At 42.8% G+C, this 18,537-nt stretch overlaps 1 protein-coding gene across 2 annotated transcripts in view; it reads right to left on the bottom strand.

Moving 5' to 3' along the window:
• GALNT7 (polypeptide N-acetylgalactosaminyltransferase 7) overlaps window positions 1–18,312 on the bottom strand; it is a gene marked incomplete at its 5' end in the record, with an annotated part of 71,104 nt that extends 52,792 nt beyond the window's left edge. For both annotated transcript variants that reach the window (XM_081999578.1, XM_081999577.1), the window contains one exon: window positions 18,187–18,312. In XM_081999578.1, coding sequence (XP_081855704.1) covers window positions 18,187–18,312 — 126 coding nt within the window. The remainder of the gene's footprint in view (window positions 1–18,186) is intronic.
• Between the last annotated feature and the right edge of the window lie 225 nt (window positions 18,313–18,537).

Below are 18,537 nucleotides of genomic sequence, written 5' to 3'. Positions count from 1 at the left end.
TCTGTATTGCAAATTAGAGGCTAGCAGAATAGCAGATGTCCTGCTAGTAGATTAATAAAATGGTATTCACACAGGAAAGCAGAATGTTTCTTAGCTTAAATGCCCTCCTTCCCTTGTAGATCCCTACGACTATTCAACTTTAACAATTAATAAAAATTAAGAGCAAATGATCCTGAATGCCTGAAAATAAATATAATGGTATATTGATATCTTGTCAATTTAGTATACGCTGATCCATGTAGTTTAACTATTTCTACAGTAGTATTCTACTACTGTCACACGCACATGCTTTCAAGTGCTTGGCAAACAATTCCAATACTTTTTGCATGCAAATGGAAGACAGAGAGAAAACAGCCATGAGAATGAATTATTTCACTTCAGTATTGCCATAATCCAGAACATTAGATTTCTGTAACTTCTATTACTAAGACCTTCTCTCTGGTACATATTTCACTCCTGCACTCGGTGATCTTCAGCGGCATTGCCTTGTCTTTTGTGCCCAGCAGCTGGTCTAGTCCCACACCTACACTCAAGGCATTACTACAATTGTTAAGAACTTTCTTCCACAGCCCTTAACAGTTCAGGAATAACAAGCCGTCTCTTTCTCACCCCGAAAGTTGTACCCTCCAGGGCCGAAAGGATTAAAACACAGTATCACTGAAGAGGTTCAGTACAAGATCTGTTCTTGTCGCTAGATTGGAACATTAAATGAAGCTTGTGACCTTTCTAGCTGAGCCACTGCTTCTTCCACATTCTGTCTCACCCCAAGCATATCCTTCTTTTTATGCATATGTTTCAGCGAGATCTTAAAATAGAACTCATGTTTATTCACATGGACATTAGAGATTCTTAAGGACATCTTAGATGCCCTCTGTCCAGCTTCATTTGCTTCCGTAAAGGAGGGGTTATACTCTTCTTTTTCCTATGTAGTTGTGTTACACAGTAGACTATAAGGGGGCAAGGATTTTCATTTTACTAAGACCAAGCCCCTTTTAGGAATATCTCTGTAGACTGAAGAAAGAAATAGATGAAGCTGTTTCTTTTGGACTTAAACAATCAAAATTTAAGTAATCAAGTTTTAAGCTGTAGAGATAAGCAGGTAAAAACAAGCATATGCTTTGAATTTAAAAAGTAAGTGACCAAAGAGTTACAGTTTATAATCCATAACTTCGCTATTGAAAATATCCAACTTTTTTTCCCTCCAGAGGGAAAAAGCCTCAGAAAGAAACAAAAACTACCATCAATCCTCATGTTCTAAGCGGCTGAGGACAGCTTTTTCTGGCCCTCCAGGCATCAGCTATGAACATTGCACTGGTTAAAGCCCACAGAGGAACTTCATCCTTGTTTCTCAATCATCTGAGACAGATGGATATTTAAAAATCATGCATTTGTTCTATATTTCTCAGCAAGTAAATGACATTTACAATACAATAAATCCATCACTGATGGACATGCTTGATCAAGGGATGCAGGCTTCTGTGCTATATCTTGTCTGCCTCAATTTTTAAAGACACATCCGTCAATCTGATTTCTTATTTCTTGCTATTAGGCAGCAAACCGCATGATTAGATTTTTCATTTATCTTGAATATTGTTACCATTCTCAAGCTTTACAATAGCCTATTTCTGTCTTTTTCTTTGAATTGCATTTCACAATTTGATCAACCCTACCATTTCGAAAGCTTTTTCAAAGAAACAGACAGCTGAAGCTGAAAGCTGCATTGTATGAAAATTACACATACAGTCTAAAACTCGTTTCTGCAAGTTTCATCTGAACGCCCAAAAGATTTCAGAAATTCAGAGTATTTACATAATTACCTTGTGTACTGCTTGACTAGATAAGTGAGGGGAAATCACTTGTTATGATCAATTGTGTTCTCTGTCTCGTCTTTCCTTGACCCTTCATCCCTGCGTCTTTTCTATGTAGGATATTAAAAGAGAATCTGTGTGGTATTTGCCAATAAATTATTTAGTTATATTCTATTGAATTGCTGAGGTAAGGTTATATGTCCTAAATGCTTGAAAAAATAATAAATAAATCAACACAATGCATGCATTAGAAGCATAAGAAGGAAAAATGATCCGCAACAATACCAAATTAGTAAGAACCAATTTATTGAACAGAGAAAACAATCTTGGTAAATTGACTACTCTTTCTGTGACAAATACAGCTACCGACATTACTTGTTTTGCTGTGCAGCAAGTATGATGAATATCAAAACTCATGTCACAGCTTTGCTTTGGAAGCCACATCATGTGTGAGCACAGACAGGTTCTTTGCATCTTTTAGGTAGCCAGCAAGAATACCATAATATAATCCACAAACTTCTCCAAATGGACTCCACTGAACCTGTCTGCTCTCCACTATCCTTCTAGACTTGCACTTAGCTCTGCACTCTCCACGCAGTATCTTTTATTTCAACTATGGAAGTCGCCACACTCACGTTGAGACAAGACGTAGTGGAGAGGCAGACAGGCCACACCTGGACTTCAAGAAACGGTCTGCCTTGACACTGTTAGTGCAGATGATCCACGGTGGCGCCAGCAATCTAAACTTGAAGGTGGCCAACACTAATGTTCAAAAGATTTCTCTCAAAGCTGACTTTGGGAACTGACATCTTACTGCTTTCTCTTAACACAGCACCATGGATCAGCCTCTAGTCCTGCACATCTTCCAAGGGACCTGCCTACATCTCTCAGATCCTGAGGAGAACTACCTTTGTGTTTCCAGCTCAGGTACACTCTGGCTGGCATTTCTGATGACGTGTCTGGAGAATGTGCAAATAAACATCATCCTCCTATATGCACCGATTCCTTTGCAATTGGACTGCAGCATTCTACCATTTAAATTATTTGGTGTACAGCACACACAAAGAAAGATACATGAGGATCCTTCTTGCTTGCAAGCTGGAAGTCAACGTTCTCCGCGCTGGGTCTAACTGCAGGATACCCCCACCATCCAAACAGCATAAGCAAGAGGCATTTGCCTGAAGCACTGTAGTCTTTTTAACAAATGTTCACTCCTTATAAACATTTTTGTTATGAAATCAGAAATCTTGGCAGTTCAGACTCGCCACGTAAATAACCGGAATGGAATTTTGGTTAAAAATTGATCCCAAAATGACAGCAAGCCTATCCTCAGGATTATACTTGCCCCAGTAATGCTGTTGCCAGCTGGAGCTATTCCCACAAACACGAAACATGCATGCTCCTGGTGGGCTTCAAATGGAGCTGCTAATAACTGCATTTATGAAAACTATGCCCTTTGCTTACTGCATCTAGCACAGAAAAGATATTAGGGAAGCACGCTTATGATCTATCCAGTTCATTAAATGGGTGTTTAAATCAGAATGCAATTCGCTGAATCAAGACCTTTATGTGCTAGCCTTGCACTTTAACTTCTAACAAAGACAATTTTGTTAAAGCCTGTCAGAAAACTAATTTCAAGAGCCCTCTGCAGTCCCCGAGCAAGAGAGTCTGTTGTCTCTAACAAGGCAAAATCTGGCCAGCACCTGCAGAAGGAAGAGGCAGTAAGACCGTTCATGTCTTCACTTACGTCTGGCTGGGGAGAGACAGTGCCTCCCAAGAGGAAGAACTGCAAAAACGATGTCAGTATTTCGATCTATGTGAAGCAGAAGCTACATGCATGAGCCATCAAATGCTAGTGAAGGATGATTTGACATATGTACCAGGACAGGACAATAAACAATTTAGACTTGTTTAATGTACATCAAAACAGAATCAGCAAAACAAACCCCAAAATCCACAAGGAAGATACTCTAATCAAAATACAAAAGAAATAAAATCCACTGTGTTTTGCTACCTTTCAATAACCTGCAAAACTATCATATTGAAAACAGTAAGGAATAGCAAATATAGGAGAGCCTTTTCTGTAAGAGATGATACATTCACCTGGTTGTCAACCAAGACAGTATAATTGCTGCCATTAATCAGGCACCTTTTGGGATGAGGTGCTTTCTTTTTTAAAAGTTCTTGCACGCAAGTGACAACAGCACAACATAAAAGGTATACACTCTGTTTAAAACTGTTACACACGAGTTACTCAAATCAACATTGTCTCAATACATTATCACACAATGTAGTCTTGGATAAATCTTCTAAGTTAAGATAGAGAAAAATAGATTGAGTCACTATCCCACTAAACAGTTCCAGTAAATTAAAATAAACAAAAAAGCCCCAACACAAAAAACAACAAGAACCACAAGCAATTTTTTTTCTTTCTTAAATTACAATTAAACAGTTTTACAGTTTTAAGTGTCATGGAAACAAAAAATATCAAGGACAGCAATGAAAAGCTGTCAGTGTGTTCTTTGGTGCAACTGATGGAATATTCAACTGAATATAAAAAAACTTGCACCATGAATATATCCAAGCAGTGGGACGAGTTATGAAGAGTGGTTGCACCATCTCCCTCCCTGGAGGTTTTCAAGGCCCAATGGGACAAAGCCCCAAGCAGTCTCCCTGACCCCACAGTTGATCCTGCTTTCAGCAGGAGGTTGGACTAGGGATCTCCTGAGGTCTCTTCCAGCTTCAATTGTCCTATGATCTTATGCAAAAAATTTGGATAGCCTTTCTGACATCATTAAAGCTGGAATTTTTCACTTTTCAACTTACTTCAATTAGAAAATAGAAAAGCTTAAAAATAAGCTACTATTCAGCTTTCCATTTTTAATAATTTCAACAGAAGAGCAGAACTCTGTACATCTCTTTAGCAAAGAGCAGCTGAAAGGCACAACCGATAAAAGTAACTTCAGACGTAATATTCTACCTGGAAACAGCGTATTTTCCTTCTATTTAGTATGGCAGTTCCAGTTCTATAATTCTTGACAGTATGACACAACTGTAGATTTGTAAAGGAAGTCAGATTTATATAAGATGGGGCAAAAAACCATAACCAATTGCCTACTCTTCCTACTGAGTAAAGGGACTCAAGTCTGACTTCCCTGTTTTATTTGAAGAGCGAAGTTTGTAAGACTTCTGAATGTCAATACTATGATGCATTACATTGACATTTATCTTCCCAAGACTGCAGATATATAGTAAAACCTGAGGGTGATATTTTTCATCTCTGCTGCAAGGTGAACTGTGAAATACCAGGAATACGAAAACAAGATGCACCTAGCTCTTGCAGACCAAATTAATGGAAACTGTGCTTTTTAGCTGATGCAGACTAGCAAAAACAGAAAGTAAAGGCAGCTTATCTGTTATGGATTTAAACCTCTGTTTGATAGGTGCTGGATTTTAAGCTGCTGTTCCAGAGTAGGATGGATACAGTTCTACAATCAGTTTACTTCTCTGCCACACATTTTTGTCCTGCCTCTGCGCCAACACAAGCACCTTTACACCCACATGCTGAGCTGGATCAAGGACACCCTGCAGCCAGCTGTGTGGGGAAGCCAAACAAATTTGGCATCCATATGCAAGGTGAACATCAGTGCTGAGACAGTTCAGAAGAGGCGGGGGGGGGGAAAGCTGCTGGAAGCGAGGGGTAGCTGAAAAACACAGAGTGCCCCAACAGCAAAATCCACAGAAGTAGCTGCCTCCCCAGGCCGTTTAAAACCCTTACTTGTGTATTACTCCTCCATTACAGAGGAGATGCTCCCCCAGAGTGATTTCCAGCCATCCTCAAAGCCCTCCTTGGGACCTCAGCGGGGCACTGGAGAGAACAAGCAGCCCCAGGCTGGCAGGAGATCAGCTGCTTGGCTCAAGAGAGGGTTTGTTTCTTTTGTACCTTTAAAAAAAAAAAACAACTAAAAAACCCCAGAGTGCTTCTCTCTAAACTCTTCTTCTCCCTCGGAGGAGATCCACTTGCTGGGGGAAGGAAGCGGAGGAGTAAAGGCAGCTCGCTTGCATCCCTCCTGAATTTAGGGCCAGACGCTCATGGTGCACTAAGAGCGTCAGAAAAAAATAGGCAGGCTTGCCCAGTGGTGAGGTTTTCTGAGTCGCCACAGCCAGACCCCATCGCAGAAATCATCCAAGTGTTCCTATGCAGGGAAAGCCCTTAACAGTAAAACAGACTTTGTTTCGGGTGGTCTGGGCAATGGTTCTCTTCTGTTCCCCTTCCCAAGACACCCAGGAGTGCTCTTCCAGCATGTCCCACGGTAAGCGGTAATGCAGGAACACCGCTATGCTCTAAACAAAAGGACATTTCTGTTAAACGTTCTTAGTGGCAAGAATCTCCCTTTATTCTTCCAAAACAAAATACAGCTACCAAAACAAAAAGTTTAGTTTCCTCTTACTGCAGATTAAGGGGATAGCTGCATGTTCCTAAATTCTGGGAGGAGAGGGAAGATGTGCATAACCATCGGCTGCCCTGCACTAGGTGAGGGCACTTCTCCCTTTTGCGGAAGCTCCAAGCCTCAACAGAGTTCTCATTAAAAATATAAAAAAATGGTGACTTTTCACAGCATAATGATTTGTATATGTTATTTCTAGATCTCCAGTACTACCCTTTCCTTACAGAATGCACCCAAATGTCAGGCAGAACTCCCTTCTACATTAAGATAAAGAATTAAGCAAAGTTAGCATGTATTTTCTCACTCTTGTATCCAATCTTTTATGGCACTACAGCTAGATGAGAAAGGGTATTAGGGAATGTGCCAGTCTAGTGCTAGCCACATTTCTTCAGTCTACAGCCAAAATAAATCAAAACAAGTAAAGAAAGTGAAACTTTAAAAAGAGAAAGGAACCAAAGTGGTTAACATGCATTGAGATAAAACCAGCACTGGCTACAAAACATTAGAGTTGCTGTAACTGGTCTTTTTCATACAGTTTAATGTTTCTTTGAGTCCTATAGCTGATACAAAAAACAGTAAAGCAACATGAAGGTCTGACAAAATTAACAAATGCATGCAAGGGAGAAAATGGACTTCCTACAGGAAAGTTGTTGGTGTTAGAATATAAATAGATGTCCTAAATATACACTGCTGGAAGGTTTCTATTTGTAAAGTCAAAGTGACTTACAGAAAGTCAGCAAAGGAGTATTTAATGTGTTCAGTTATAAGACATTGATTCTGTATCTGAAACCTTAATTCTCCCCCTCAGTAAAACTGGGCTTAAAAATAAATGCCCATGCGTTTTAATAAGCATATAAAAAGTATTTTGCTCTGGACTTAGGAAATCTCAGGTTTGAGAATGAAAAAATAAAATACAATTCTTTCTGATACTTGAAAGCATGCTCACTGATGAACATTTTAAGGTATCGGAGCCAAGATTATTCAGTTAAACTATTAAAATTAATTTTTAAAGCATCAACTGAAAAGGTATAATGAACTCTGCTTGTAACATTATGCCTTGGGTAATATTAAGTAGTACATCATGACTGTTAGATAAACCAAATTAATATATAAAAGTTCTATCTGTTTCTTAGAAATTAACAGCTGTGAACCATTCCTGAAAATTAGGATTGCTCAGATTAGACTGCAAACTGTATTTTGACGAGTTACCAGTACAACCTAAACTCTTGCAAATATCATGCAAGACAAAACCTGTTCAAGCCACCTCTCCTTTGCAGCAACACTAACTGGCCAAGTCTATCAGTGAAAACTTTGGTGCTTAGCATTGAAGGCTGTGAAGACTTCTTTAATTGTAGACATGAATTGTAGAGTTTAAAATGAAATAGTGTGTCATCCTCCCCCAATAAAAACCTTAGCATTTTATATCCTGTGATAAACCTGTTAGAAGATAGATTGCCCAAGCTGTCACAGAGCATAAAGTCAAGAGTAGTAGTCTGATCATTTACCTTTCTTCTTTACTTCCACATATCCATATCACTCACTATCTTACTGCAACGCAAGAAAACTCTTAAGTTGTTGAACAGTGGGGTCATGAGAATAAACTTAATTATCTCCCTAGATTCCCACAAAGTATGAAAAAGGAGAAAAGAAAAAATGACCGGGGAAAAAAAGAAATAAATTAAGTGAAGTATTCATCCTTCAGCTGAGGAAGAGATTAGGGTAAGAGCCTGGAATAACAAAGATCAATACACCTCATTGCACTAACATGGACTTGTGCTCTCTGCTGTCAATGATCATTGTCAAGCCTCCCCTTGTAAGGAAATGGTCATACCTTTGTCATCAGATGCAAACATACAGGACTGTTCAAAAAAGTTAATTTTTAAAAGCAAAAAGTAATCTTATTGTTCCCAGTAAAAATAAAAATTATGTTAAGATCTGAAAATCAGCGCCTCACATGCCTTACTGTAAGCCCAGCAGCCTCTCCGTTCTCGGCGTAACGGCAGCTAGGCAACCAAGTACCTCGGATTACCTGCATTTCACCACGCATGTATATTCAAGCCCGCTTGCGTTTATAAATTATGCACCCCTGGGAAGTATCGCCAAAACAAACACCTCCAAAGAGGCACGAGGCATCTCTCACATCTCTCAACCACAAGATCTAGGCATGTGGGAGTCAGAGAAAGGGGACGTAGGACAGATGAAGTGTGCTCAAGGACAGCAGATTTCAAAGAATTCTAATTAATTTTAAAGTAGGCCAACCCCCAGGACATATCCATTTCATCCAGAAAAATTAATCCACCCTGCTCCCCTCTTTTCCCAAGGCCCCTCAGGCATACACAAAGATTAAAGGCTACATGCACTATCCTGGCAGTCTGCTCCCTTTTATCACCACAGCTTGACAACTCCTTTGTCATCACCAGCCTTGGTGGAAGATAATAACGTGAGCAAAACTCCGTAACTCTCTGAGAGGTGACTGACGTGACTATTCATGGGAAAGGCAAGCCTGCTGTCTAATACGGTGACTCTGTATCTTACAGAGATTCCCCCACTCTCTCTCTCTACATGAAATAATGGCGATGGCATCAACACTTTGGATTCCTACTCACTGCTCCGTACATAAGCTCTCAAGGGTCGCAATACATGGCCGAAGCTTGGCCAGATTAACCATTTGCCCCAGATTTGACATCGAAGTCTTCTCCCAGTCTTGATTCCAGTGCCATGGATAGCTGCATTCCTTAAGGATATTTTTTCTGCTGGTGACCCTGAAGGAAGAGCTCATGCCTGGACCTGCTCAAAGAGCTTCATGGCCTCACTGTCAAGTCAAGACTTCTTGCCCTTCCTTAGCCCAACCTTTCTTGTACTGTTTACATAACTAAAAAAGAAGCAAGTCTTCAAGACAATATTTTTTATCAGTATTGGAAAACACAGAGAGGGACAGAAGACAAGGAGTCTTCAACTCTTAGAGGCCAAGATCATACAAATGGACCCCAGAAACTAATATGCAGTCTTACTTCAGATGCCCAGGGCTGGAATACCTCCACAGAGAGTACTCAAGACCACTTTACACCCTCAGTATATCTCATGCCACAGGAGTATCTTACATGGGGTGAAATATCAGTACTTGGAGCTGAGGATCTCAAAAAAGTGGTAGAAGAGGCAGCAGGAGATTCTTCCCCTTCAGCAGCAGGAGCTGAGGCACAGGAAACCCACACACCATCCCTCTGGACTTGAGAGCTGCTGGCTAACAACTCTCTGATCAGAGGCAGGAGATACACTTACAGACAATCACTAAAAGCTCATATTCCATCAAAAGAAGCAAGCAACAACAAAAAACCAACCTTCCACCCTTTTCCACCTCTGCAGATCACCGAGATACTGTTTTTAAGTTAATCACTAGTGAAGGTCTTGGTTCTGTGCAGGAGAAAGATATCTCAGAGGGGAGGGAAATAATGGTGGAAAAGGTGGAAGAGGTGAGGAAAACCCCAACGTGTATCATAACTGCTGTTTAAAGCTTCTCAGAGGCTTTGCCATGTTAGAATAACACTGTGGGAGATGGATTAGCAGAGCCAGAGCAGGTGAAGCAGTCTAAGGTGCATGATAAATGTACCACTGACACATGCATGGCTTAGAAAGACATATATTACAAGCCTGGAAGAACCGACTTCAGGGCCTCATTTAAGTGACAGTGTAGCAAATCTTGTTTCAAGACTAAAGCATGCAGAGAACAATGTATTTTCTCTGAAGAACATGTTCTCTCAATATTGTCTTTCTTGGTCTTCCTTCCTCAGGAAGGATAGAAAACTCATGACATTACCATCCCAGACACTTTTAAGAAGTAGCTTTCTCACTTTTTTTCATTTTCCTTCAAAATATTATTACAGATGAGGTATTTTCTACAGCCAACTTAAAATGATAAATACCTCTTTCTTTGACATATCTAGAATTCTTAGTAACTAGCTCAAAACAAAGACATTGTTTAAATATCTCAGATCCGTAAAGGCAGAAAAATGGAGTGCTGCTATGCTTCAGCCCTACTGAAATGCTATTCCTTGTTTTTTTTAGTCATCCTTAAAAGGGAAATTGTTTACTACAGGTTAAAACCAAGCAAATTTTAATCCCCAAATTGTGACAAAAATGTTCAAGTATGAAAAAACCCCACTATATTCAACTTCATTAAAAATCTTGTGTTTTTTCTAAAGCACACTATTTAACATGATACTTTCTGCCTTATTAAACAAATCAACTGTATTCACTCAAGTCAGAACAGCTCTTGCTGAGCCATTTTCATTGCCAGTTTTTTAAAAGACAACAGACTAAGTAAGAAACTTTGTGGGCTGAGCACCATCTGCTTATGCTTTAATTCCATTAACAGCTATATTTTGAGACCTTCAACTGTAAAGAAAGTTTTCCAAATGTAAACAGCATGTAAACTGGTATACTGTTTTTACCTTACACTTTCCTATAATTCTCTCCTGCTGCTCAGGGGTTTACGACACATCAGTGCCGACTGCTGCTATTTGCAACTGAATGTTCCACGAGGAAGTCAAAGGAAAGTAAGTCATAGCTTAGGAAAGCCAGAGCAATACTAAAAAACATTACTGGAGTCGGCCATTAGAATGAAGGATTCAAGAAGCGGTGGTAAGAGAGAAACTTAAAAGAAATACAGGCCACCATGGAGCAACAAACAATTAGTATATTATAATAGGGGGGGAAAAAAAGCACGCAAAGTTCTGCTTAATACAATCTCTTTTTTAAGCAGCATCTCTTCATTACAAAAAGTAGCCATTTTTGGTTTAGGCATAAAGTATGTATGTAGCCCAGTAAAAATAATATTTTTATTCCCACATGGGAAGTCAATGGGCTTTCAGAAAATAGGAATCCTATGCTATAAAATGCATCCCTAGGAAAGCAGCGACCTATTTCAAAACCAGCTCACACTAAGCAAAGAATTAGTTTTTTTCAAATTTCAGACCTAGCAATTCAAATGGTCCATCCAATGAGTAAGCAAACATTTCACAACTGTTTAGTCCCAAGCATGGGGAACACAATAAGGATGTTTATTTGAAAAACAAAGGTAGAACACAAGCATTAGCCTTCTCCTACATCATTTTACAATTATTAACAACAAAACACCCCTCTTCCACAAAAGCACATACTTTCCCAGCAAGCTCCTTCAAGGAGGCTACTATTAAGCTGATAAATCTCAACCTAGACATCTGCTATAAAGCACAAGCTTTGCTTTAAGTTTACAGAAACCTACTGAGTTTATTTTTTCCCCCTAAAACCTGTAGTAGGTGAAAGGCCAGAATACCCCCAAATCCAAGGCTAAACGGCATCACAGGTTGCAGAGACACGCACGCTGCCGGCTGCTTATTGCTCCCCTTTGTTGGGCCGTTCCAGCAACACCTTCCCTTCTGAACACCTTCCCTTGGCATTCCTCTTAGTCACGGCGGGGAGAACCTCAGTCACCAAAACAGCGTCTCAATCTAGAGCACCGTGGGGCGGAGGTGGACTGCTAAAGGCAGATTCAAGCAAGACAAAATCCCTTTAATTCACAAAAAGATTAAAGAAAACTGACGAAGAAGGCAGCCTTTTAAGCAGCATGTTGCTATTTTTAAACTAATCGTTCGCAGTAGACCTTTGTTTTCCATCCTTATGGAGGAAATCCAGTAATTAAATGTAACTGTTACCAGACTTGGAATCCTCCTCTCAGATTATATGGCCCAGTTTCTGTAAAAAGCATCCCCCCTGCCCCCCAAGGCAGAAGTCAAACCTATTAACGTAACAGCTTATCCTGCCCCATTTCCACTCCGCGGTCTCCCGTAATGCTGATTTAATATCTGACAAAAATAGGACAAAGATACTGTCATTTTTCATTAGGGAACGTTGGCTCAATACAAGCAGTTTTAACTCTGCTGAGCTGGGGTTAGGGAAGGTGCGTGCTGCTTGGCCATGCGGCGAAAAAGCCATGTATATGCTCCTGGATACGACATGCCTGCATTCAAGGCTGGCATCCTGAAGACCCACTGGGCCTTTTCTGATAACTAAGTTTACTAGCACCAGAACTTCTAGTACTTCAGCTTAGCCCATCACCTCTTAATTCACCACCTTTAAAATAGAGAGTTAATTATTACCTAAATTTTTATTTAAAAAAGGACTGTATTAAATGTCCTGTTGTTTGGCCACTAAGCAACACAAGTTACCACTTTGGTTATTTTACTTTTAAAAAAACAAATGACAACCTACCCAACCCGTTACGTTGATCCTGATTTCTGCAGCCTTACTCACCGGTTCTCCATTAGGTACAGCAACAGTAGAATAATTTTACCTGTGTGGTTCCCTAAACGGACACAATTACTAAGTTTTTTGCTGCATAATCACACCTAAGAGAGCAGAGCCATCTTTCATCCTATGCTGGGGATCCTGCCAAAGGTCCCCGGTTCCTCCTCCTGCAGTGGGATTCTTAAAAAGCAAATGCCAGCCTTAAGTTAAGATCTTTGATTTTTCAGGTGTTACCACAAATGGTAACACTTGGGGCTAGAATAGCACAAAGGGAATCTTGTCACATACATCTAAAATGGTACCAAACTGCTCTCTGTAGAGGAATACACAGTAACATAATTAATAGCCTTGAGATAAGGATAAGTCACCTAACTTACTACACGGGATCTTAAGGACAGAAGAGTTCAAGAAAGTTTTAATACCATCTACGTATGTATACATGAGTTGTAGGAGTTATGTAGATGTGTGTCCCCCTATTTCTTCACATTATTCAGGAAAACGCTTTGTGGTCATTTATTCCGCAACAAAACTGGAAGCATTTGTCAAAAGATTTCTTAATATGATAGGGATTGGGGTTTTTACACTTTCCCAAGGGTGACATATTTTTACAAGCTTTTTCAAAGGCAATTTAGATGAAAGCACACATTTAAAAAAATTAGCATTTAATATCTCAAAACATTTTGCCTATTACTGTCACTAGCAACACTAAAAATTACTGTAATAAACAGAGGGGAAAAAGAAGGTGACGCTTCCTTCCAAGAACAGTAATACTTTGGCTATAGCACACTCACTGCTGCCCTCGCACAGATTTCAAACAAAACTTGACGAAGGCGAAAAATTTGTCAAGGTGTTAATTTCTGCCGAGTGTCAGGCAAGAAGCAGTGACTTATTACAGCTTTGATTGTAGAAGGCAGCGTGCCTATGTCTAGCTCTGCACCTGTAGGGAGCTCTTCACACCCAGATGATGAATGATTGCATCGAGCTTTCAGATAATGCCGGAGTGGCAGAACTGATGTGGTGCTCCTTGTGTTAGGTCTCACCCAATTATGGAATGGCAAGCCAGTAAAAAAAAGTGACTGACGTATAGATAACTATACAAAGCAATTGGAGAGAGAGTGAGCTTATTTTGCTATTTGATCACCTGTTTACCACAATGCATCGCATTTTTACCCAACGCAAACCACTTGAATCCCTTCACTACTAAACACCACTCTCTCTATTACATCAGATTTATCAGCTTATTCTGATTCCTGCCTTTCCTCCAGTAAGGATATCAACTTCATATTCCTGTGTCTCGGTTTCTCTCCTAAGCACATTGCTGTTACTCCTTAAGGGAAAGCGGAGAATTTCCACTGTGGCTTCCACCACAAAGAATCTAATTTAAAACCATAGTAACACTTCAAGTTCAGTCTGCAACTTGTCATTAAGTTCTCAGTGACAATCCAGCCAAGGTGTACAAGATATTAGTGGTCCTTAAAGTGGGGAAGAAGAGGTGTCACCAGAAAGCTCATAAAATGTCCATTCAGCTTTTTCTTCTTTTTTTCCCCCTAGCTCCTCTGCCTCCATGTCATAAATTCTCCACGTGATAAGTAACATACTGGACACTCTTACTTATTTCCCTTCGTATGGACAAATGAATTTGGTCATTTCTGTCAGCTTCTTGGAGTGCTGCAGTGAAGATGAGAGGAAGTATGAGACCACTGATCATACTACTATCACATTGACTATGAGCATGCAAAGTTGTACTTTGAGTTTTGCCTCAGGTAGGCTAAGCAAATCTTTCAAAAAAACCCAAAAAACCAAAAACCCAACAAAAACCCCCAAACATCAACCTCAACTATACATAACTTTTAAAGCTTCTGAATACTAGTTTGGTCACTTTAACACCTTGTAATTGGTCAGAGTTCAAACTGACCTGTACTACATTTACCCCTCCAAATATGCCACTTTCAACTTTTCGGTAATGAATCTTTCTTTACCGTTTCAGTCCATTGGTTCTGCCTGCTGTACTACCCACTCCTTGACAACACCAGCTTTTAAGGCTGTACCTCTGAGACTGATCATTAGCAACACATCTCGCTGGAGACCAACAAGTACTATAGCTGGGATCCCTACAGCAATCTTCTTACGATGAATAGCCTCAGTGATTCCCTGCTAGCGCCAAAACTGCAATCCCTTGATCCAGAAGGGCAGAAGGTAATGGAAAACATCCAGAAGACCCCACAACGTGCACATAATAATCGAATCAATGATTCTACCTAATCTTTTTGCACAGCCATAGACAAGAGTGTCTCTGCCTAAGTCTTCAGTACCCTTGTAATCCTTACTATCAGATAGCAGGTGTCCTTACTTACACAAAAGCAGATAAGCTTTTAAAGACTCTGAGGACAGACCTTAATATATTTTCATTGTTTCTATTTGGTTTAGATTGGAAACTAAAAGCTCTTTAGGATAAGCATTATTGTATTCTGTTTGGATATTTCTCATAATGCACATAAATAGATACTTAATCTCTCCCACTGAATCTTACAAGCACCATTTCCTCAAGTGGTGTCTTGCAGAAACAACATTCCACAGGCAGATTACCTGGAGAAGGGCTCTGTCTCCCCAACTTCTGAATATGCTTTAAACAACAGTGAATATATATGTCTGTGGTAATCTTCTATCAGAAAGAAAGGTCTTATCTCCAACTGTCTGTATCACTGCTATTACCTCTGTGTTCTCTCATTTTCTTCCTAAACAGCAACTTCCCAACTTTCACTTTTTCTTTGAAAACTCCCTATAGATTAATCAACCTGCCTCTCCAAAAGATCCTCTGAAATCTTTTAAGATCAGCAGAAAAAATGTAACACAAGATTTTAAGAGAGAATATACTTTTTTTTTTAAAGTCACATAGTTACAACACTACTACAAGAACTTCAGTATTACTGTCTATCCCATTCTTGTCTGCTGCTGTAAGCAGGAAAAGATTCAAGGTTATAAACATAACAAGAACAATGCAGCAGAACTTTTCATCTTTGCTTCTTTAATGCCTTGGTGTTATTAAAAAGTGCCCAGGGTTACGGTGCAGAGAAGGAAAGGGTACTGCCCGAGGTTAGCTATAAAAAGTTAAATTCTATTTTAAGCTGGTACTGTCGAGAAGGAATTTTACATTTGTTGGCCAGAGCTTTCAGCACAAGCAAAGGGAGGAGGTTGTCATACGGGAAGAAGAATGAATCTGTTATCTTTAGCTTAACAAACTTTCCGGCAGCTAACAGCAGCGCAAACATACCCATTTGTACGACCGAACAATGCGCGCACTGGTGCGTTTCAGAGAAGCCGTTACGGTTAAACTCCTAGTTCCAACATGCCGAAGCTGTACCAGCGCAGGGATGTGCTTCCAGGCTCGGCAGGGAGCGTACCCCGAGGTGCACGCCGGCCTCACCGGGTCAGCAGGATGCAGGATACGCAGGCCCTTGCCTTCGGAGGTACTCCTGGGCTCTGCCAGCTCTCCAGAAATAGGCCGGAGCACTGCCAGTAGCGAGCCCGCTCACTACTGTTTTAACTAGGATTCACCACCTGAGCAGCTCCTGAGGAAAGCAGTCCAAACCAAAACATAAATTCAGTAATTACAATACCGTTTCCCAGAAAATGAAGAAGCAGCATGTGTTACCCACTCTCATATATATCACAATGATAAGTAAACAGCTGATCTAGCTAATGAACCAGATACCCTGTTTAGATTTCATCTTTGACAGTGTTTACTTAATATAATTATATTTGCTCCCAACAAAGACTGAATTATTTCCTGAGGTGGCTGTCATGGATATTTCCTCCTCCAGTCAAGGCAGAGGTAATCAAGACAGAATGCTGCTTTATCAGGGGCTGGACTGTAAAAACCCTTCCAACTCTTTTATTGCCACGTGCACCGGCTAGAAGCCATTTCCAAATTAGACCTCACATGCGAATGGAGGTGGATACAAGGGTTCAGCTCAAAAGCCTCTGAGTGAAAGCCTTCAGGCTCGTGAGAAAGGACAGCGTGATTCATTACAGCACCTGCATAAACTGGTACAGCACGCACACTGTAGGACTGCAAGATTTCAGTTGTCGCTCCAGAATAATCATCTGAAGATGGTCACTGCCCTACACACCAATGCAACCATAACCATTTTATTTTGTTTCAGAGGATGTCACTTTACAGGTCTGTTACTTTTCCTGCTTAGGAAAGGGTAATTCCACTGGTTTTGACACAAAATGTTTATTGCCTGACGTTTCCTTGGGAAGTATGCAAATACACTTCCTAAAGACTGTTCTGTACCCAGAAAAGCTCATGTTGTGGCCAGAAGAACAGATTATGGAAACTTCAGCACTTAATAAACTGTGTATCTCCAAAAGAACCGCTATGGCCTATTATCTCAGCGGTAACTGCCAAGATATGGCAAATTGTGACAGCTTCAGAAGACAGAGCATCTGCTGAAGAAGTCCAAAGCCACTTCCAGTTTTCAAAGCAAGAATTCCGTCAGCTCGCTCGCCTTCCGCAATTATTCAAAGCAGCCCACTAGAGAGGGCCAGGATCATTAGCGAACACATCACAAAAGATCACTTTTAAGATAATAGCTGTAAAATTTTAGGATGTTACCAAGATTAAAATAACCCTGACTAATCTTACTTCAAGCAGAGCCCCTCGAGTCCAGTTACGTTCCACAGCTCTGAAACATCTGGGGAAAATGGAAAAAGCACTCGGACTGCTCCCCGAGACCCTGGTGTCGAAGAGGCAGGATATTCTCACCTGATGTGACCAGTGCAAGGCCACAGCAAGGCTCACTCCCCAGATTTGTTTGCCTGGCCTCCCGAAGCATTTCTAGAGGTTACTGTCCCTTTCGGCCGAAACGCTGCCCACCCCATGCCTCGGGGGTTACCCCACCATGTTGGGGTGGGAGACCTGCACCGCCTGCACGCTCAACCCAACGCCTTTTGGCTTTCCATGCGCAGTTCTTAAACACTACCTGATCCTTGGCGAAACCTGCCGCTCGGTTAGTAACGCGTGCGGAGGCAGGCCGGCGGCGGCGGGGCGGGCGGGCGAGGGGCACACCGGCAGCCTTTGCTGAAGCTCCGGGGGCGACCTTCGCGGGGCACGGACGAGGGTCGCACCCGCGCCGCTACGGCAGGGATGGATGAGCCCCCAGAGGGGACAGGGACCCAGGCGGTTTGCGTGCCCAGGGCACGGCCGGCGGGGAGCTCCCAGGGAAGGGCCCCGCCAGGACGCTGCCCGCACCACCGCGCTCCCGGCCCGGCCCCTGGCGGGCGGGGGGGGATGCGGCGGCCCGGCGCCGGGTGGGGCGGGGCGGCCCGGGCACTGGCCGGGCCCGGCAGCCGGGGCCCAGCGGAGCGCGGCGCCCCCCGGCCCCGCCGCGGCCCGGGCAGCCCCACGGCGGCGGCGGGCCACGGCGCGGCGGCGCCCGGGCAGGGACTCCGGATCCGGGGGACGGCCGGGGACGGCCCCGCCGCTCCGCGCTCCCCTCTCGGGCCTGCAGGCGCCGCAGGCCGCAGCCCGGGCAGCCGCCCCCCACCCGCCCGTCCGCAGCCGGTCACAATCCCAGGCGGCGACCGCGGCCCCGCCACCCGCTCCGTCCCGCCCGCCCCGCCGCCCGGCGCGGCCGCACACTCACCCGCGTCCGTCCCGGGGGAGCCGGCTCCTCGGCGCGGGGCGACAGCGAGGACCAGAGCAGCAGCAGCCCCAAGAAGCTGCCCGCCAGCAGCACGGCGCGCAGCAGGAAGCCCAGCTTCAGCCGCATCCTCCCGCCCTCGCCCTCCCGCCGCCGCGCACGCAGCGCCCGGCCCCGCGCACCGGCGGGCTTCCGCCCCCCGCCCGGCGCGGCACGGCACGGCGCGGCGCGGCCCCGCCGCCGCCGCCTCTCCCCCTCCTCCCCCGGCCGCCGCTGCTCGCCGGCAGCCGCCCGCCTGCCGAGGCTTGCCGCCCGCCGCCGCTGCACGTACAAACTTTCTCTTCCCTCCCCCCG

This window comes from Phaethon aethereus, assembly GCF_964289735.1.
Source record: "Phaethon aethereus genome assembly, chromosome: 4".
Taxonomy (NCBI): domain Eukaryota; kingdom Metazoa; phylum Chordata; class Aves; order Phaethontiformes; family Phaethontidae; genus Phaethon; species Phaethon aethereus.
This window is presented reverse-complemented; position numbering and strand designations above follow the sequence as displayed.